The sequence below is a fragment of the Hibiscus syriacus genome, unplaced genomic scaffold (genome assembly GCF_006381635.1).
Source record: "Hibiscus syriacus cultivar Baekdansim isolate YM2019G1 unplaced genomic scaffold, ASM638163v2 tig00110293_pilon, whole genome shotgun sequence".
NCBI classification, from domain to species: Eukaryota; Viridiplantae; Streptophyta; class Magnoliopsida; order Malvales; family Malvaceae; genus Hibiscus; species Hibiscus syriacus.
Window position 1 is genome coordinate 153559 of NW_024062665.1, and position 13465 is coordinate 167023.

Here is a 13465-nt window from a genome sequence, read left to right on the forward strand (position 1 = left end):
GGACACGTGAATATTCATGCTTTAAAGAAATTAATGAATATGAATGTTCTGCCTAAACTAGACACAACTAGCTTTAACAAATGTGAGATTTGTGTAGAAGCTAAACATACTAGACCTCACTTTAAGACTGTTTCTAATAGAAAGACTGAACTGTTAGAACTTATTCATACTGATCTAGCAGATTTTAGAAACACTGAAAGTAAGGAGGAAAACACTACTACATAACTTTTGTAGATGATTATTCAAGATATACAAAAGTTTATCTCCTAAGAACTAAAGATGAAGCTGAAAACTTCTTTCTTATTTATAAGGCAGAAGTTGAAAATCAGTTAGAAAGGAGAATCAAACGGGTTAGATCTGATAGAGGTGGTGAATATGGATCTAATTTCTTAAAAGATATTTGTGAAAAGAATGGAATAATTCATGAAACATCAGCCCCCTATTTCCTCAACAGAATGGTATAGCCGAAAGGAAAAATAGAACTTTAAAAGAGATGATGAATTCTTTACTAATAAGTTCCGGGTTATCTGATAACATATGGGGGGAGGCCATTCTATCAGCAACTCATATCTTGAACCGAGTTCCTCATAAGAAATTAGATTCTACCCCATATGAATTGTGGAAAGGATACGCTCCTAATTTACAATACCTGAAAGTGTGGGGGTGTCTGGCTAAAGTGGGCTTGCCAGATTTAAGAAGTCCACCATCGGACCTAAAACCGTTGATGCAGTGTTTATAGGGTATGCTACGAATAGTGCTGCATACAGATTCATGCTTTTACAAGATTATTCTATTTGTGAATCAAGAGATGCTGTTTTCTTTGAAAATACTTTTCCTTTAAAGGAACCGAGAATAAATATTGAAACACAAATAGAATATATTCCATCAACTTCTTCTAGTAATCCTGCTAGGTCTTTTGAACAAATTGATTTTGAGCCTAGAAGAAGTAAAAGGCAAAGAGTTGAAACCTCTTTTGGACCAGACTTTATTACTTCCTTTATTTCTGAGATAAATGATTTAGACTTCATTTCAGATCCTATAGCTCAAATTTTTCTATTAGATGAGGATCCTAAAACTTTTGAAGAAGCTATAAGATCTATCGATGCTAGTTTTTGGAAAAGCGCTGTTAATGATGAACTAGAATCGATAATGTCTAATCATACTTGGGAATTAGTTGACTTGCCTAAGGGATTCAAACCAATCTCCAACAAATGGGTCTTCCGGAAGAAACTAAGGCCAGATGGTTCGATTCAGCGGTACAAGGCAAGGTTAGTCGTCAAAGGGTTCACTCAAAGGTTTGGTTTAGACTACTTTGATACATACTCTCCCGTTACAAAAATCTCAACGATTCGTGCATTATTTGCACTAGCCTCTATTCATAAGTTGCAGGTACATCAAATGGATGTTAAGACTGCTTTCTTGAATGGGGATCTAGATGAGGAGATTTACATGGAGCAACCACTAGGTTTTGAGGCACCTGGTATGGAAGGCAAAGTTTGTAGACTCAAAAAGTCACTCTATGGACTTAAGCAGGCTCCTAAACAGTGGTATGAGAAATTTCATAAAACTATTCTTAGTTTTGGTTTTGTTGTGAATGGTTCGGATGCTTGTGTGTATTCGAAGATGTTTGAAACTGAATGTGTTATCATAAGTCTTTATGTTGATGACATGTTGATTTTCAGTTCTAACATTGAGTCCATTAACAAAGTTAAAATTTCTTGTCCACTAAGTTTGAGATGACAAATTGGGAGAAGTAGATGTAATCTTAGGAGTCAAAGTTACCAAAACTGAGAAGGGATTTTCTTTATGTCAAGCACATTATATAGAGAAAGTGCTAAAGAAATTTGACAGTTTTGATGTCGTCCCTGTTCGAACTCCTTATGACCCTAGCATACATCTAGTTAAGAATAAAGGAAGTAGTGTTTCCCAAACTGAATATGCTAAATTAATCGGAAGTTTAATGTTCTTAATGAACTATACTCGGCCTGATATTGCTTATGCCGTGAGTAGACTAAGTAGATATACTCATAATCCGAGTGGTGAGCACTGGATTGCGCTTAAACGCTTACTAAAGTATCTTAAGGGTACTGTGAATTGGAAACTTGAGTTTGTTGGCTTTCCTGCGGTATTGGAAGGATATTGTGATGCCAACTGGGTTTCTGATAATGATGAGGTAAGCTCTACAAGCGGGTATGTTTTTACTTTGGGTGGAGCAGCGATCTCGTGGAAATCATCAAAGCAGACTTGTATTGCTCGTTCTACCATGGAGTCAGAGTTTATAGCTCTTGACCTAGCTGGGCAAGAAGCCGAGTGGCTCAGAAGCTTGTTAGCAGATATTCCGTTGTGGGGAAGACCGACTCCTCCAGTTTCATTGTTGTGTGATTCACAAGCTGCAATATGTGGGCTAAGAACCAAGCTTACAATGGTAAGAAAAGACACATTCGCATAAGACATGAATCAGTTAGACACTTGATAAAGAATGGAGTGCTCTCTTTAGAGTATGTGAAGTCGGAAAGGAACCTAGCAGATCCACTTACCAAAGGGTTAAGTCGGAAGCTGGTCCTAGATTCATCGAGGGGGATGGGTCTAAAGCCCATTGGTTGAGGAATTCATGGTGGATACCCAACTTAGTTATCTAAGTTCCATGTGGTCAAACGAAACCATGGAAAGACTCATAGTGCACATTCCTACTGCCTATCCCTATGATGAATAATGTGCATGCCCAGGATGAGCTTAATTGCTCTTAATAAATTCATAGCCCAGGCTTTGGGTGGTCTTAGTGAGAAAGACTTGATGAATTTACCGATTTTGGCTGAATATCTATTCTTAATAAGTTCATAACCCAGACGAGTGGGTAGGAAATGATGAACTTACCGACAGAAAGGTTGAGTTTGTTAAACTCTTAATAAATTCAAATCCAAGTATTTGGATGGTTCTAGTGAGAAGGACTTATTGAATTTACCGATAAATGAGGTTGAATATTTATTCTTAATGACTTCTTAGCCCAGAGTTTGGGTGGTTCATTTATAATGAACTTGAAAAAAGTCACCAAACCCTTTGTGAGGTTGAGCTATTATAAAAGCTCTTAATTATTTCATATTCCTTTTTAAAGGGTGGTTTATGTTGAGATAAACTTGATGAAATAACCTATGTAAGTGAGAAGGGTTAGCCGCCTTCTATGAAAAATGTTGGACTGTTTTTCTAGCACACTTACTAGAATCCTGAGGTAAGATGGCCAAATATATACGTTTGTATATATATATCTTTCACATCGAGGACTCAGGTGGATGAAGGGGTTAGTTGTGTGTTATGAGTTTACCCTGATCTTAGAAAGTTCCAGACTAGTTTCACTTATCTAAGAGAAGGATTGCTCATCATCACTATGTACTAGTTCCAGATATGTTCACTAGTGCTTAAGCAACTAATCTCGCTATTACTCTTCTGGAAAGCTTGTTTTCGAGTTTCAGAAGATTTCTTTCACATTAGTGGGGGAATGTTGGTAATGCTCAATCCCACATAGTGTTGGAAACACTATTGGGAATGGTATTTAAGGCTTGACATTCCACTTCCTTGTTGAGTGATAGAGAACAAGGGGGGCTCTCGCGCACCGCCGCCGCCGTCCGTCCGTCTCGTCTCGTCTCGGCTCGGCACGGCTCGACTCGACTCGTGGTCGTGGTCGTGGTCGTGGTCGTGGTCGTGGTCGAGGTCGAGGTCGTGGTCGTGGTCGTGGTCGTGGTCGTGGTCGTGGTCGTGGTCGTGGTCGTGGTAATACGTGTCTTCGACACGTCCGCGCGGATACTATCTTTTTAGAGAAAATTCTTGAGGAATTTCTCTTTGAAAGAAACAAATGGAAAATGTGAAAGATATCAACTGATATTTATAGGCTGCTGAGGACTGTTTGAATTTCAAATAATAACAGCTGAATTATTATTTTTTATCAGAAATTAAACAGTTTATTCCTAAATTAAATCAGAAACGTTAAGATGTACCTGGACTGATTTACAGCTTTGTACAGAGGAGACAAGCTGTTAATATCAGGAGTTACAGGAGTTATTTGATTTAATTCCAGGGGTTACATGATATAATTTCGGGAGTTATAACAGCTGAATAATGATACAATGAACCTGGACTATTTCTGAGTCAGGTTCATCTAGACGTTTCAGCTGTTACAAATAAGAGGTTTAATCCTGAAATTTTATGGACGATTTTAACCCTATTTCTAGCCTATAAATAGAGAGCTATATTCAGCTTCTCAACTCACTCCAAAACATTTTACAATTCACTTACAAAGTGTTTTCTAAAGTTCTCTCCGTGAGTTCTCTCTGAGTGCTTTCCGATCAGAAGTACAATACCACCAGCAGTCCACTCCGGTTTCGGGTGTACGGAATTTGGAGCGACCGTGTTAACCTCGGGGGACGGTCCGCCTACTGCAGCGATTACACACATCGAGGCGAATTCGTTTCTAAGGCAGTGGTTCTTACCACGACACGGTTTACGAATCTGTTCTTCTTAATTACTGTTTATATTTTCAGTCAGTGCTAACGGTGTAGTTTTGCAGTTCATATATCCAACACAACTCTCTCTCACACATAAGAACACCGACCAATAATCGTTCTTTCACTGATCACGATTCACCGTCTAAATTAAAAAAGGATAAACCGCCAACAACCGACGAGATCAGTTTGTTCCATCAATAAATACTATTTTACCTTAAGACATTTAAAAATAATTTTTAAAACACATATGCAACGTTCATTTTCTTTTATATCCAATCATTTCAAATTTAATTTCTACATCTATTAAATATTTTAATGTACAAATGATTTAAGGTGAAAAGTGTATTTAAAAATAAATAAATAAAAAGGGAAATAAAAGGTGAGAATGACGTGGATATTAAAGATTTGAAGTAGATAGTCGGGGCACGATACGGTCAAGGAGTGAAAAGAAAGGCATATCAATGGGATGAACACCCTAAACTTATAAGAGCCAAACGTCCATTTTTTGGTTGGCCTTTGCCCTTTCGGCTTTTCATATAAACACCGTGTAATCTTGCTTGTTTGTTATGATTGATGATCATAGCCCATGGCTTCACAATCATTCCATTTCGATTAAAAAAAGAGGCAGGATTATAAAATTTTGGGTAAAGTATAAAAATGATCCTCCTACTATACGATATTATTTTATTGAGTCTCTCGATTATAGAGTATTGATGGTTGTTTTATTGAGTCATTCGACTATTAAAAATTACAAAATGGTTACATAATTATTCATTATGTTCTAAATTCATCATTTTTCGTTCAAAATTTGACGAAAACCTAAGTTAGACGTTAATCTATTAACAGAGATATGATAAAATTTGATCTCATAATCTGAAACGACTATCATATCCAGTCAGAATATTAACGTCCAACTCAGACACCTTTAATGTTTTAATGGAAAAATGACAAATTTGTAACATAATGAATAGTCGGGTGATCATTTTATAACTTTTAATAGTTAAGAGACTCAACAAAATAATATTTTATAGTCGAAAAACCATCTATGTACTTTATTATAAAATTTTAAAAGTCAAAACATTTAATATTACTAAAAGGAAGAATAATACTACTATATGACAATGAAAATAAAGTCTAGTCCTTACTAAATCCTAAAGCATACGAAATTGACTATAGACCGAAAATTTAGCTGCAAATGCGTAAGTGGAGGGAGGGTTCAGGGTTGTCCACATATGCAGGAAAGCATAACTGGAACTCCATAACTGTTACCATCATCAGTATCTGCAACATGGTTTGAAGTGGTTCTAGGAGGAGCGATGCAGCCATTGATGAATAGTGAGTTTGATTCTATATTAGGTTGAGCCTGCAGGGCAAGCTCGTCAGGTCCATCCACCATGGAACCCCTTCGATATCCGCCGGCTGCTCTTCTTTCCACCGCAAGGAAATGGCCAAGCGACGGAACATTGTTTGCACTCTTGGTATCATCCCTTGAACATAAAGAAAATAGCCAAACTTTTGATCTGTTGTTTTTGCTTCGTTTTTCTCTTGTTGCTTCAGCTTTTCTTCCTCTTATGGATCTTCTCGAGAGTTCTAAGATGCTTGAAACACCGATTAGGCTCCCCAGTGTAATGCTCTTATCATGGAAAAAAGACCCTGTTGACTGAAAAATTAATCAAGCAAGAGATATCAGTAATTTATACTTGGAATTCTTAAGGCAAAATTTCAAAAATATTCCTATCGTTTGATTAAATAATCATTTCGACTCTTTTTTCCTTGGAGCGTTCTGGTTCCAATGTTTTTTTAAGATAAAAGGCTCATTCGTGGATGGAACCGATAGTCAACAAACAAACGGTTAGTGCTCAAATATAGGAGCATTTTTGCTTTAAAATCCAATGTTGGAACAAAAATTCTGTAAAAAGAATAAATAAGAGCTAAACTAACTATTTAATGAAATGTTAAGACTAAAACATTAGAAATATTTTTTGGCATTATGCCTGCTCTTAATTTCTGAGAAATATTAGTTCTATATTGTCATCCTGAGAAGAGTATCACACTTCAAGTGCCTTTAGCCTATAGAAGAAGCAGAAATTTCCATCCCCAGAACCCAATCAAAGTCATCCTGAAAATTAAAACTTGAACAATTGGGTATTTGATTAATTGTCCTACAAAAATAACCAATTCTCCAGTAAGAGAATGATCTATCAGCACTGTTCAATGTTATTACAAATTGGGTATTAACTGACTACTCAATAATCAACAAAAAATCAATTCTCCAGTAAAATTGAAACAATCCAACCAAAATATGTCTAGTTTTCCAGTGAGACTGAGTCACTGACCTCTGTGTCCAAATCTGAAGATGAATCTGTTGATGAAGTTGGGGAACCAGTGGGAACAGTGTTGAATGAAATGGAGCCTGAGTAGTCATGGTTTCTAGCAGGCAGCCCAACTCTCACATTCAGGGGCTGCAATCCCAGGGGCCAACCTTCTTCCTGCAATAAAATCAAATTAGAAAAAGGATAAATCTGCAAGACAACCCATCAGAGAGAAGACAAACATTACCTGATGAGCCATGAATCTGCTAAAGTACTCTCCAAAGTTGGATTTTTGTGAGTATGACTTGATTGATCTTAGAAAAAGTAGATATGAAACATGAACCCTGAAAACAAAAGAAAAGAAAACCCTAAAAGCTATAGGTTAGTGAGAAGTTGAGCAAGTTCGAGTGTATGAACTTTGAAGAACAATATTCGTTCCATTCATGTCATGAGAGAGAGAGAGAGAGAGAGAGGACAGTAAAAAAAAACAAGGTGAAGATAGTCAAAGAAATGGAAATAAATGAGTAATGAGTCCTATCATTTGAAAGCATTGTGTTGTTTTGCTTTGCAAAAAGAAAACAGAAACAAAATCATTATGTACTTTGAATAAAATAAATTAGAATCAGAAGATAAAGGTCCACGAGCAGTTCAGATGTTGCCCTTGAAAATTAACACTTATATAGCCTACTTGCTATTAAATATGTTGTTCATGATGCCTTGCCATCTATCATAAATGACATTCATATGAATTTTATTTGGTAACGGAGTGAAGACAGAGGAGGATCCAAGGAAGTGGAAGAGACAGGGCCAAGTGGTCAACTCTTGCCCTGGTGGAGGGCAATAACAAAGCACATAGCCATTGAAAATAAGTCATTTTGAGAGTCTAAATCGCAATCAAGGGTGTAACTCTTTTTTGCTACGGTTGACAAAACAGTGGTGCTGGCCCAAGTTTTCAACTTTTAGGACCCTACAGGATATGGGTCTCTACTCTCTAGAAACCCAATGAACTACTGTTTTCACGGTTTCTGCTGCGTCGTCGCCCAAAATCAAACCTTTTCTTTAATAAACAAAGTCCCATAAACTGCAGGAATAATAAGGATACAAATATAAATGAATCAAATTTGAACATATAAGATCATAATTATGTCTATTTATTATTTTTATAAATGTTTATATTTGGTTCATATTTGTTTAAATTTTTAATATTGTGCATGTGATTATTCATTTAGCGTTTACGAATATGTTAGTTTATATGTTCAAAAATATTAACTAAACAATTAAATAAAACTAATTCTTAAACTTCTCAAGCTTCACAGTTTGAACTCTGAAGTTTACATTGTATTCAATTTAGTTCATACCTTACCAATATTTAAAATAAAAAAATAAAAATAAAAGGAGAACCTGGTAACTGAGCCGATATACGAGTTTGAACTTGAACATAAACGAATAGAATACTCATTTGTTCGTATTCGTTCATTTATTAAATGATCATAAAATTTTTATTTATACTCATTTATTTAATTTACCAAACGAATATAAATAAACATTATATAAAAAATTCACAAACAATTTATCAAATATTTTATTTATTTACACTCGTAAGCAAGGGTCCCAGAAGGTATGTTATGAGCTAAGCTTTGGGCTAATTAAACAATATTCTAAGCTCCATTGATGGTTGTGATTTTTTTCTTTTAATAAATTAGAGATGTATATAAGATAATATATATTAAAAAAATTAATTATTTAAAATTAAATAATTATATTTATAAGATATATAATATTCAAATATAAAATTTTAAAAAATAATAATAAATCTCTTAACCACTAAAATAAATTTGTTTTGTTCGTACAATTATTCTGATTGATTTACAGAGAAAAGGGACAAATTCGGACAAATTATCTGTCAGGTATTGCATGATGCCCATGTTATTAAAGCTCCTAGGACAAAAGCTAGCACTGGCACGCAATAAGGGTTCGTTTGTTTAACTGAAAATGTTTTTCAAAAATAAGTTACATTTTCTAAAAAACATTTTATATAAAACGTTTTACGATGTTCAGAAGATTTTGTTTAAACTTTTTTTCTATTAGTTGATGAGTTTTTTAAAATTTATTTATTACAAATATTAAATACAATAAATGATATTATTTATCATAAAACTTAATATTATTATTATTATTTAAATATTAAAATAATTTATTTATTATTAAAATATTATTTTTGCAATTTTATTAATAAAAATATTAATATTGGTATATTTTATTGAAATAAAAATATTATACATTATATTAATTATTTATTAAAATAATAATGTTATATTATATTTTTAAAAAATTAGTATATTTTAAATATCTTTATTAAAATATTATTAGATTATTATATTAATATTAAATATATAAGTAATATTATTCATTATTAATAATTTAATAATATTATTTCTATGAAATTAATAAACAATATAAATTTTATTAATAATTTATTATTTATTATTAAAATAAAAATATAATATATCTTATATTATTATAATATAATTGATTATTTTATTATAATATTAAAAATATAATATTATATTTAATATTTTAATAATTAATATTTTGATTAAAATGATATTAAAATATTTTATTAATATTAAATTCATAAAATAAAATTATTTTGAGTATTTATTCTTTGAAGTGAAAAGTTCGGAAAATGATTTACGAAAAATCAGACTGTAAGTAATTTTACAGAAAATACAAAGGAAATTATGTTGACCATGAAAATATTTTACGTTGACCAACCAGTTTTCCTCCAACCAAATACTGAAAAACGAGAAAAACATTTTTCGAAAAACGTTTTACGTGAAACAAACGGACCTTAAAATACAAACCCTTTTACATGGATGTTTATTATTCACTTTTAACATAATTAATTTATTAATTGATTAAATAATTGGGTATTAGTTAAAAAAAACTTTTTGAAAATTTATTATTAGATAATTTGGTTTGAAATAAATTAATTAATCAAACTAATTAAAATATTACATATTTAATATATTACATATATATTTTAAACTCAAATCCATTAAAAATCAAGATCGAACTATTTTTAACTATACTAATCCATAACTTTCAAGATCCTATCAAAATTTAACCCAAATAAAAAAAATACTCTATTAAATCCAAAAAATTAATCTAATTAAAAAATTACAATAAATTTTTATTAAATAAATTTTTATTAATTTGAAAATTAGTTGAATTAGACGAGCTTTTATTCAATTTGGTTATTAATTTTCTAAAAAAATTGATTTGATTAACTATTAAAGAAAAATTTTTCATTAATTTAATTTAATCGACAAGAATTAACCGTCATTATTTGTGTGTGTATATATATAAGAGTTATGATCAACATACATCTAGCGTAAAATCTTTAGTTTTATAATTTTTTAAGATCGTTTGATGATGAAAACTAAAAGTTTTACGTGGTTTAGATACTTACGAATAATGTATTAAAATTCGTCGTATTATGTATGAAGTTGGATTGAATTACAAATGGGTGTAAATAGTATTAATTAATGTTAATTAATACTACTTTAATCTTAATTGAATAAAATCAAGAAGGATGGGAAACCGGTTTTACCGGTATAGAGAGCTGTTGAAGCGTTCCTTAACCCCTCAGATGAACCTACAACCGAAGGACCCGGTAAAAGGGTTAAAACAAGTAAAAAAGAAAAAGTTTCTCTGAGTTTTAAATTTCAATAGGGTAATCATTTTTCACCTGCCATTTTATTCCATCTTTTTCCTTTTCTTTTGGAATCCAAAGGGCGGGCATCTCAGATCGTCTTCTCTGGTTTTACACTTTTCCTTTTATTTCAGGTGAGTTATCTTTCCTTCTGTTTGGTTAGAGAAAGTATAAGGGAACAAAATGTTAAATAAAATGACTACTGCAAAACGAAGGCCTTTGTGTTGACTAGCAAATGATAGTAAATAAAATAACAATGACACACTTACTGTTCATACTAATGATTCTTGTTTCGATTTTATTAAGAATGTACTTGTTGATTGTTAATCTGATTTTGATTTGCATTGTGATAATTTGGCAGGAATTGTATGTAACCAATTTCATTTTAATTAGTTTAGTGGTTCCTGTTTGGAATCTTTGGATAATTTGTGATTCTTTAGCTTCTAGTGACTTGGACTAGCATGCTATAATTTTTCATCTGCATTAATGTCCAATAAACTTCTTTTCTTTTCGTATTTCTGATTGACTTAGCAGTGAAAAAAAATTAAAAATGTGTATTTATGATTATATAAAGGGATTCTCTTCTCTAATTTAATCGTAGTAGTTTTTTTATTTTTGAATAATTTCTTTGTGATGGATTACTTGATTATGAACTAAAACAGTCATAATTTTATTTTGTATAGTATATCTTTGCCTTTATACTTAAATCAGTGCTCATAATAATTCTGATGTTATTTCAGCTGGTGATACAATATGGCAGATGGAGAGGATATCCAACCACTTGTCTGCGATAACGGAACTGGAATGGTCAAGGTATCATTGTACTTTCATCTTTTTTTTTCTAAGGTTTTTTTCTCTAGATTTATATATGATTTTCCCCCTAATGATTCATTTTACACTTTCTAGGCTGGATTTGCTGGTGATGATGCTCCAAGGGCTGTCTTCCCTAGCATTGTGGGTCGTCCACGACACACTGGTGTGATGGTTGGAATGGGACAGAAAGATGCATATGTTGGGGACGAGGCTCAGTCCAAGCGAGGTATTCTGACTCTTAAATACCCTATTGAACACGGCATAGTTAACAACTGGGATGATATGGAAAAGATTTGGCATCATACCTTCTACAATGAACTTCGTGTGGCTCCTGAAGAACACCCAATTCTTCTCACTGAGGCACCTCTCAACCCAAAAGCCAATCGTGAGAAAATGACTCAAATCATGTTTGAGACCTTCAATGCTCCGGCAATGTATGTTGCTATCCAGGCTGTTCTATCACTCTATGCCAGTGGTCGTACAACTGGTAAGCAAATGACTACTCGTGATCTAATGGATAAAATTTGAGATAAACTACCTATTGTCTTGTCCAATACTTGTTATATATTAAATGATTTTCATAATGATTATAAAGTTCAGATCTCTGCTTATTTTTCATGTGCTAACTGTTCTCTACGATACTTTATGTAGGTATTGTTCTGGACTCTGGAGATGGTGTGAGCCATACTGTCCCTATTTATGAAGGATATGCCCTCCCACATGCCATCCTCCGTCTCGACCTAGCAGGTCGTGACCTTACTGATGCCCTGATGAAAATCTTGACTGAGCGTGGTTATTCATTCACAACTACAGCAGAGCGTGAAATTGTGAGGGACATAAAAGAGAAGCTGGCTTATATTGCACTCGACTTTGAGCAAGAGCTCGAAACTTCCAAAACTAGTTCTAGCATTGAGAAGAACTACGAATTGCCGGATGGCCAGGTGATCACCATTGGTGCTGAGCGTTTCCGATGCCCAGAAGTCCTTTTCCAGCCTTCCATGATAGGGATGGAAGCTGCTGGCATTCACGAAACCACATACAATTCCATCATGAAGTGCGACGTTGATATCAGGAAGGATTTGTATGGAAACATTGTTCTCAGTGGTGGAACTACAATGTTCCCAGGAATTGCAGACAGAATGAGCAAAGAAATCACTGCCTTAGCCCCAAGCAGCATGAAAATTAAGGTGGTGGCTCCACCTGAAAGGAAATACAGTGTCTGGATTGGAGGCTCCATCTTAGCATCTCTCAGTACTTTCCAGCAGGTATTTTCTTACTCAAAATGCTGACCGACTGCATGTAGTCGCTGTTAGTGACAAATTGACTATTCAATTCACAAAACAGAATCTATGTTCTAACCCAACATAGTTTGGTTAATTGCACATTTGCGAGATTTGGACATTTTAATTCTCATTTCTCATCTTCACTCTAGCATGCTTCATACTCGTACTAAAGACGACATTTACGTATTGTGTTCGGAATGCAGATGTGGATTGCTAAGGCAGAGTACGATGAATCCGGCCCGTCTATTGTGCACAGGAAGTGCTTCTGAATCTTCAGAATGCAAGAAAAACAATGGCCTGTTTCTCCGCGAAACGGTTTCAGCTCTCAAGATTTTTTTCTGTTGGTGTTTCTCTTTAATCATCCTATCCTATTTTCTCTCCTTATTTACTTAACGTTCATTGTTGAAACAATGTGAGACGGTGGATATAATGATAGAGTTCAAATTGGTTCATTTTATTCCCCCCCCCCAAAGCAGTTCGTTATCATTGAATGGCCTGTCAATGTATTTATGGTTATTGTCAATTCTCAAATTTTTTTCCCATTTCCCTTTATCTTGTTGCTTTATAAATGGACAATCTTGGTTAATACGATAGGGGTGTAATTCAGTCGAGCCTAAGCTTGATTTGAAATTTGGTTTAAGCCGTGATCGAATTTCACTTTTAAAACTCAAGTACAGTTCAAATAAAAATCAAGCATTCAAACATGTTCTGTTAAAGTCATTTTACTTGGTAAATTATGAGTTCGATTCCCATGCTTGGTTATTTGTTTTTGAGTTTGAGATGTAGTTTGGAATGAATTATTTTAAATATTAAATAAAACTAAAAAGTATAACTAGAATATAATTA

At 33.4% G+C, this 13465-nt stretch overlaps 2 protein-coding genes across 2 annotated transcripts; one reads left to right on the top strand and one right to left on the bottom strand.

Moving 5' to 3' along the window:
* Positions 1 to 5661: 5661 nt before the first annotated feature.
* On the bottom strand, positions 5662 to 7300 carry LOC120116361 (uncharacterized protein At3g17950-like). The gene is made up of 3 exons (XM_039136872.1): positions 7056 to 7300; positions 6833 to 6985; positions 5662 to 6156 (listed from the first exon to the last, which is right to left on the bottom strand). The coding sequence occupies exons 1-3, from the start codon at positions 7065 to 7067 to the stop codon at positions 5713 to 5715; spliced, it is 609 nt and encodes a 202-aa protein (XP_038992803.1). The 5' UTR covers positions 7068 to 7300; the 3' UTR covers positions 5662 to 5712.
* A 3276-nt stretch (positions 7301 to 10576) lies between these two features.
* On the top strand, positions 10577 to 13069 carry LOC120116318 (actin-like). The gene is made up of 5 exons (XM_039136831.1): positions 10577 to 10657; positions 11264 to 11336; positions 11430 to 11823; positions 11988 to 12601; positions 12823 to 13069. The coding sequence occupies exons 2-5, from the start codon at positions 11277 to 11279 to the stop codon at positions 12886 to 12888; spliced, it is 1134 nt and encodes a 377-aa protein (XP_038992762.1). The 5' UTR covers positions 10577 to 10657; positions 11264 to 11276; the 3' UTR covers positions 12889 to 13069.
* The last annotated feature ends 396 nt before the right edge of the window (positions 13070 to 13465 follow it).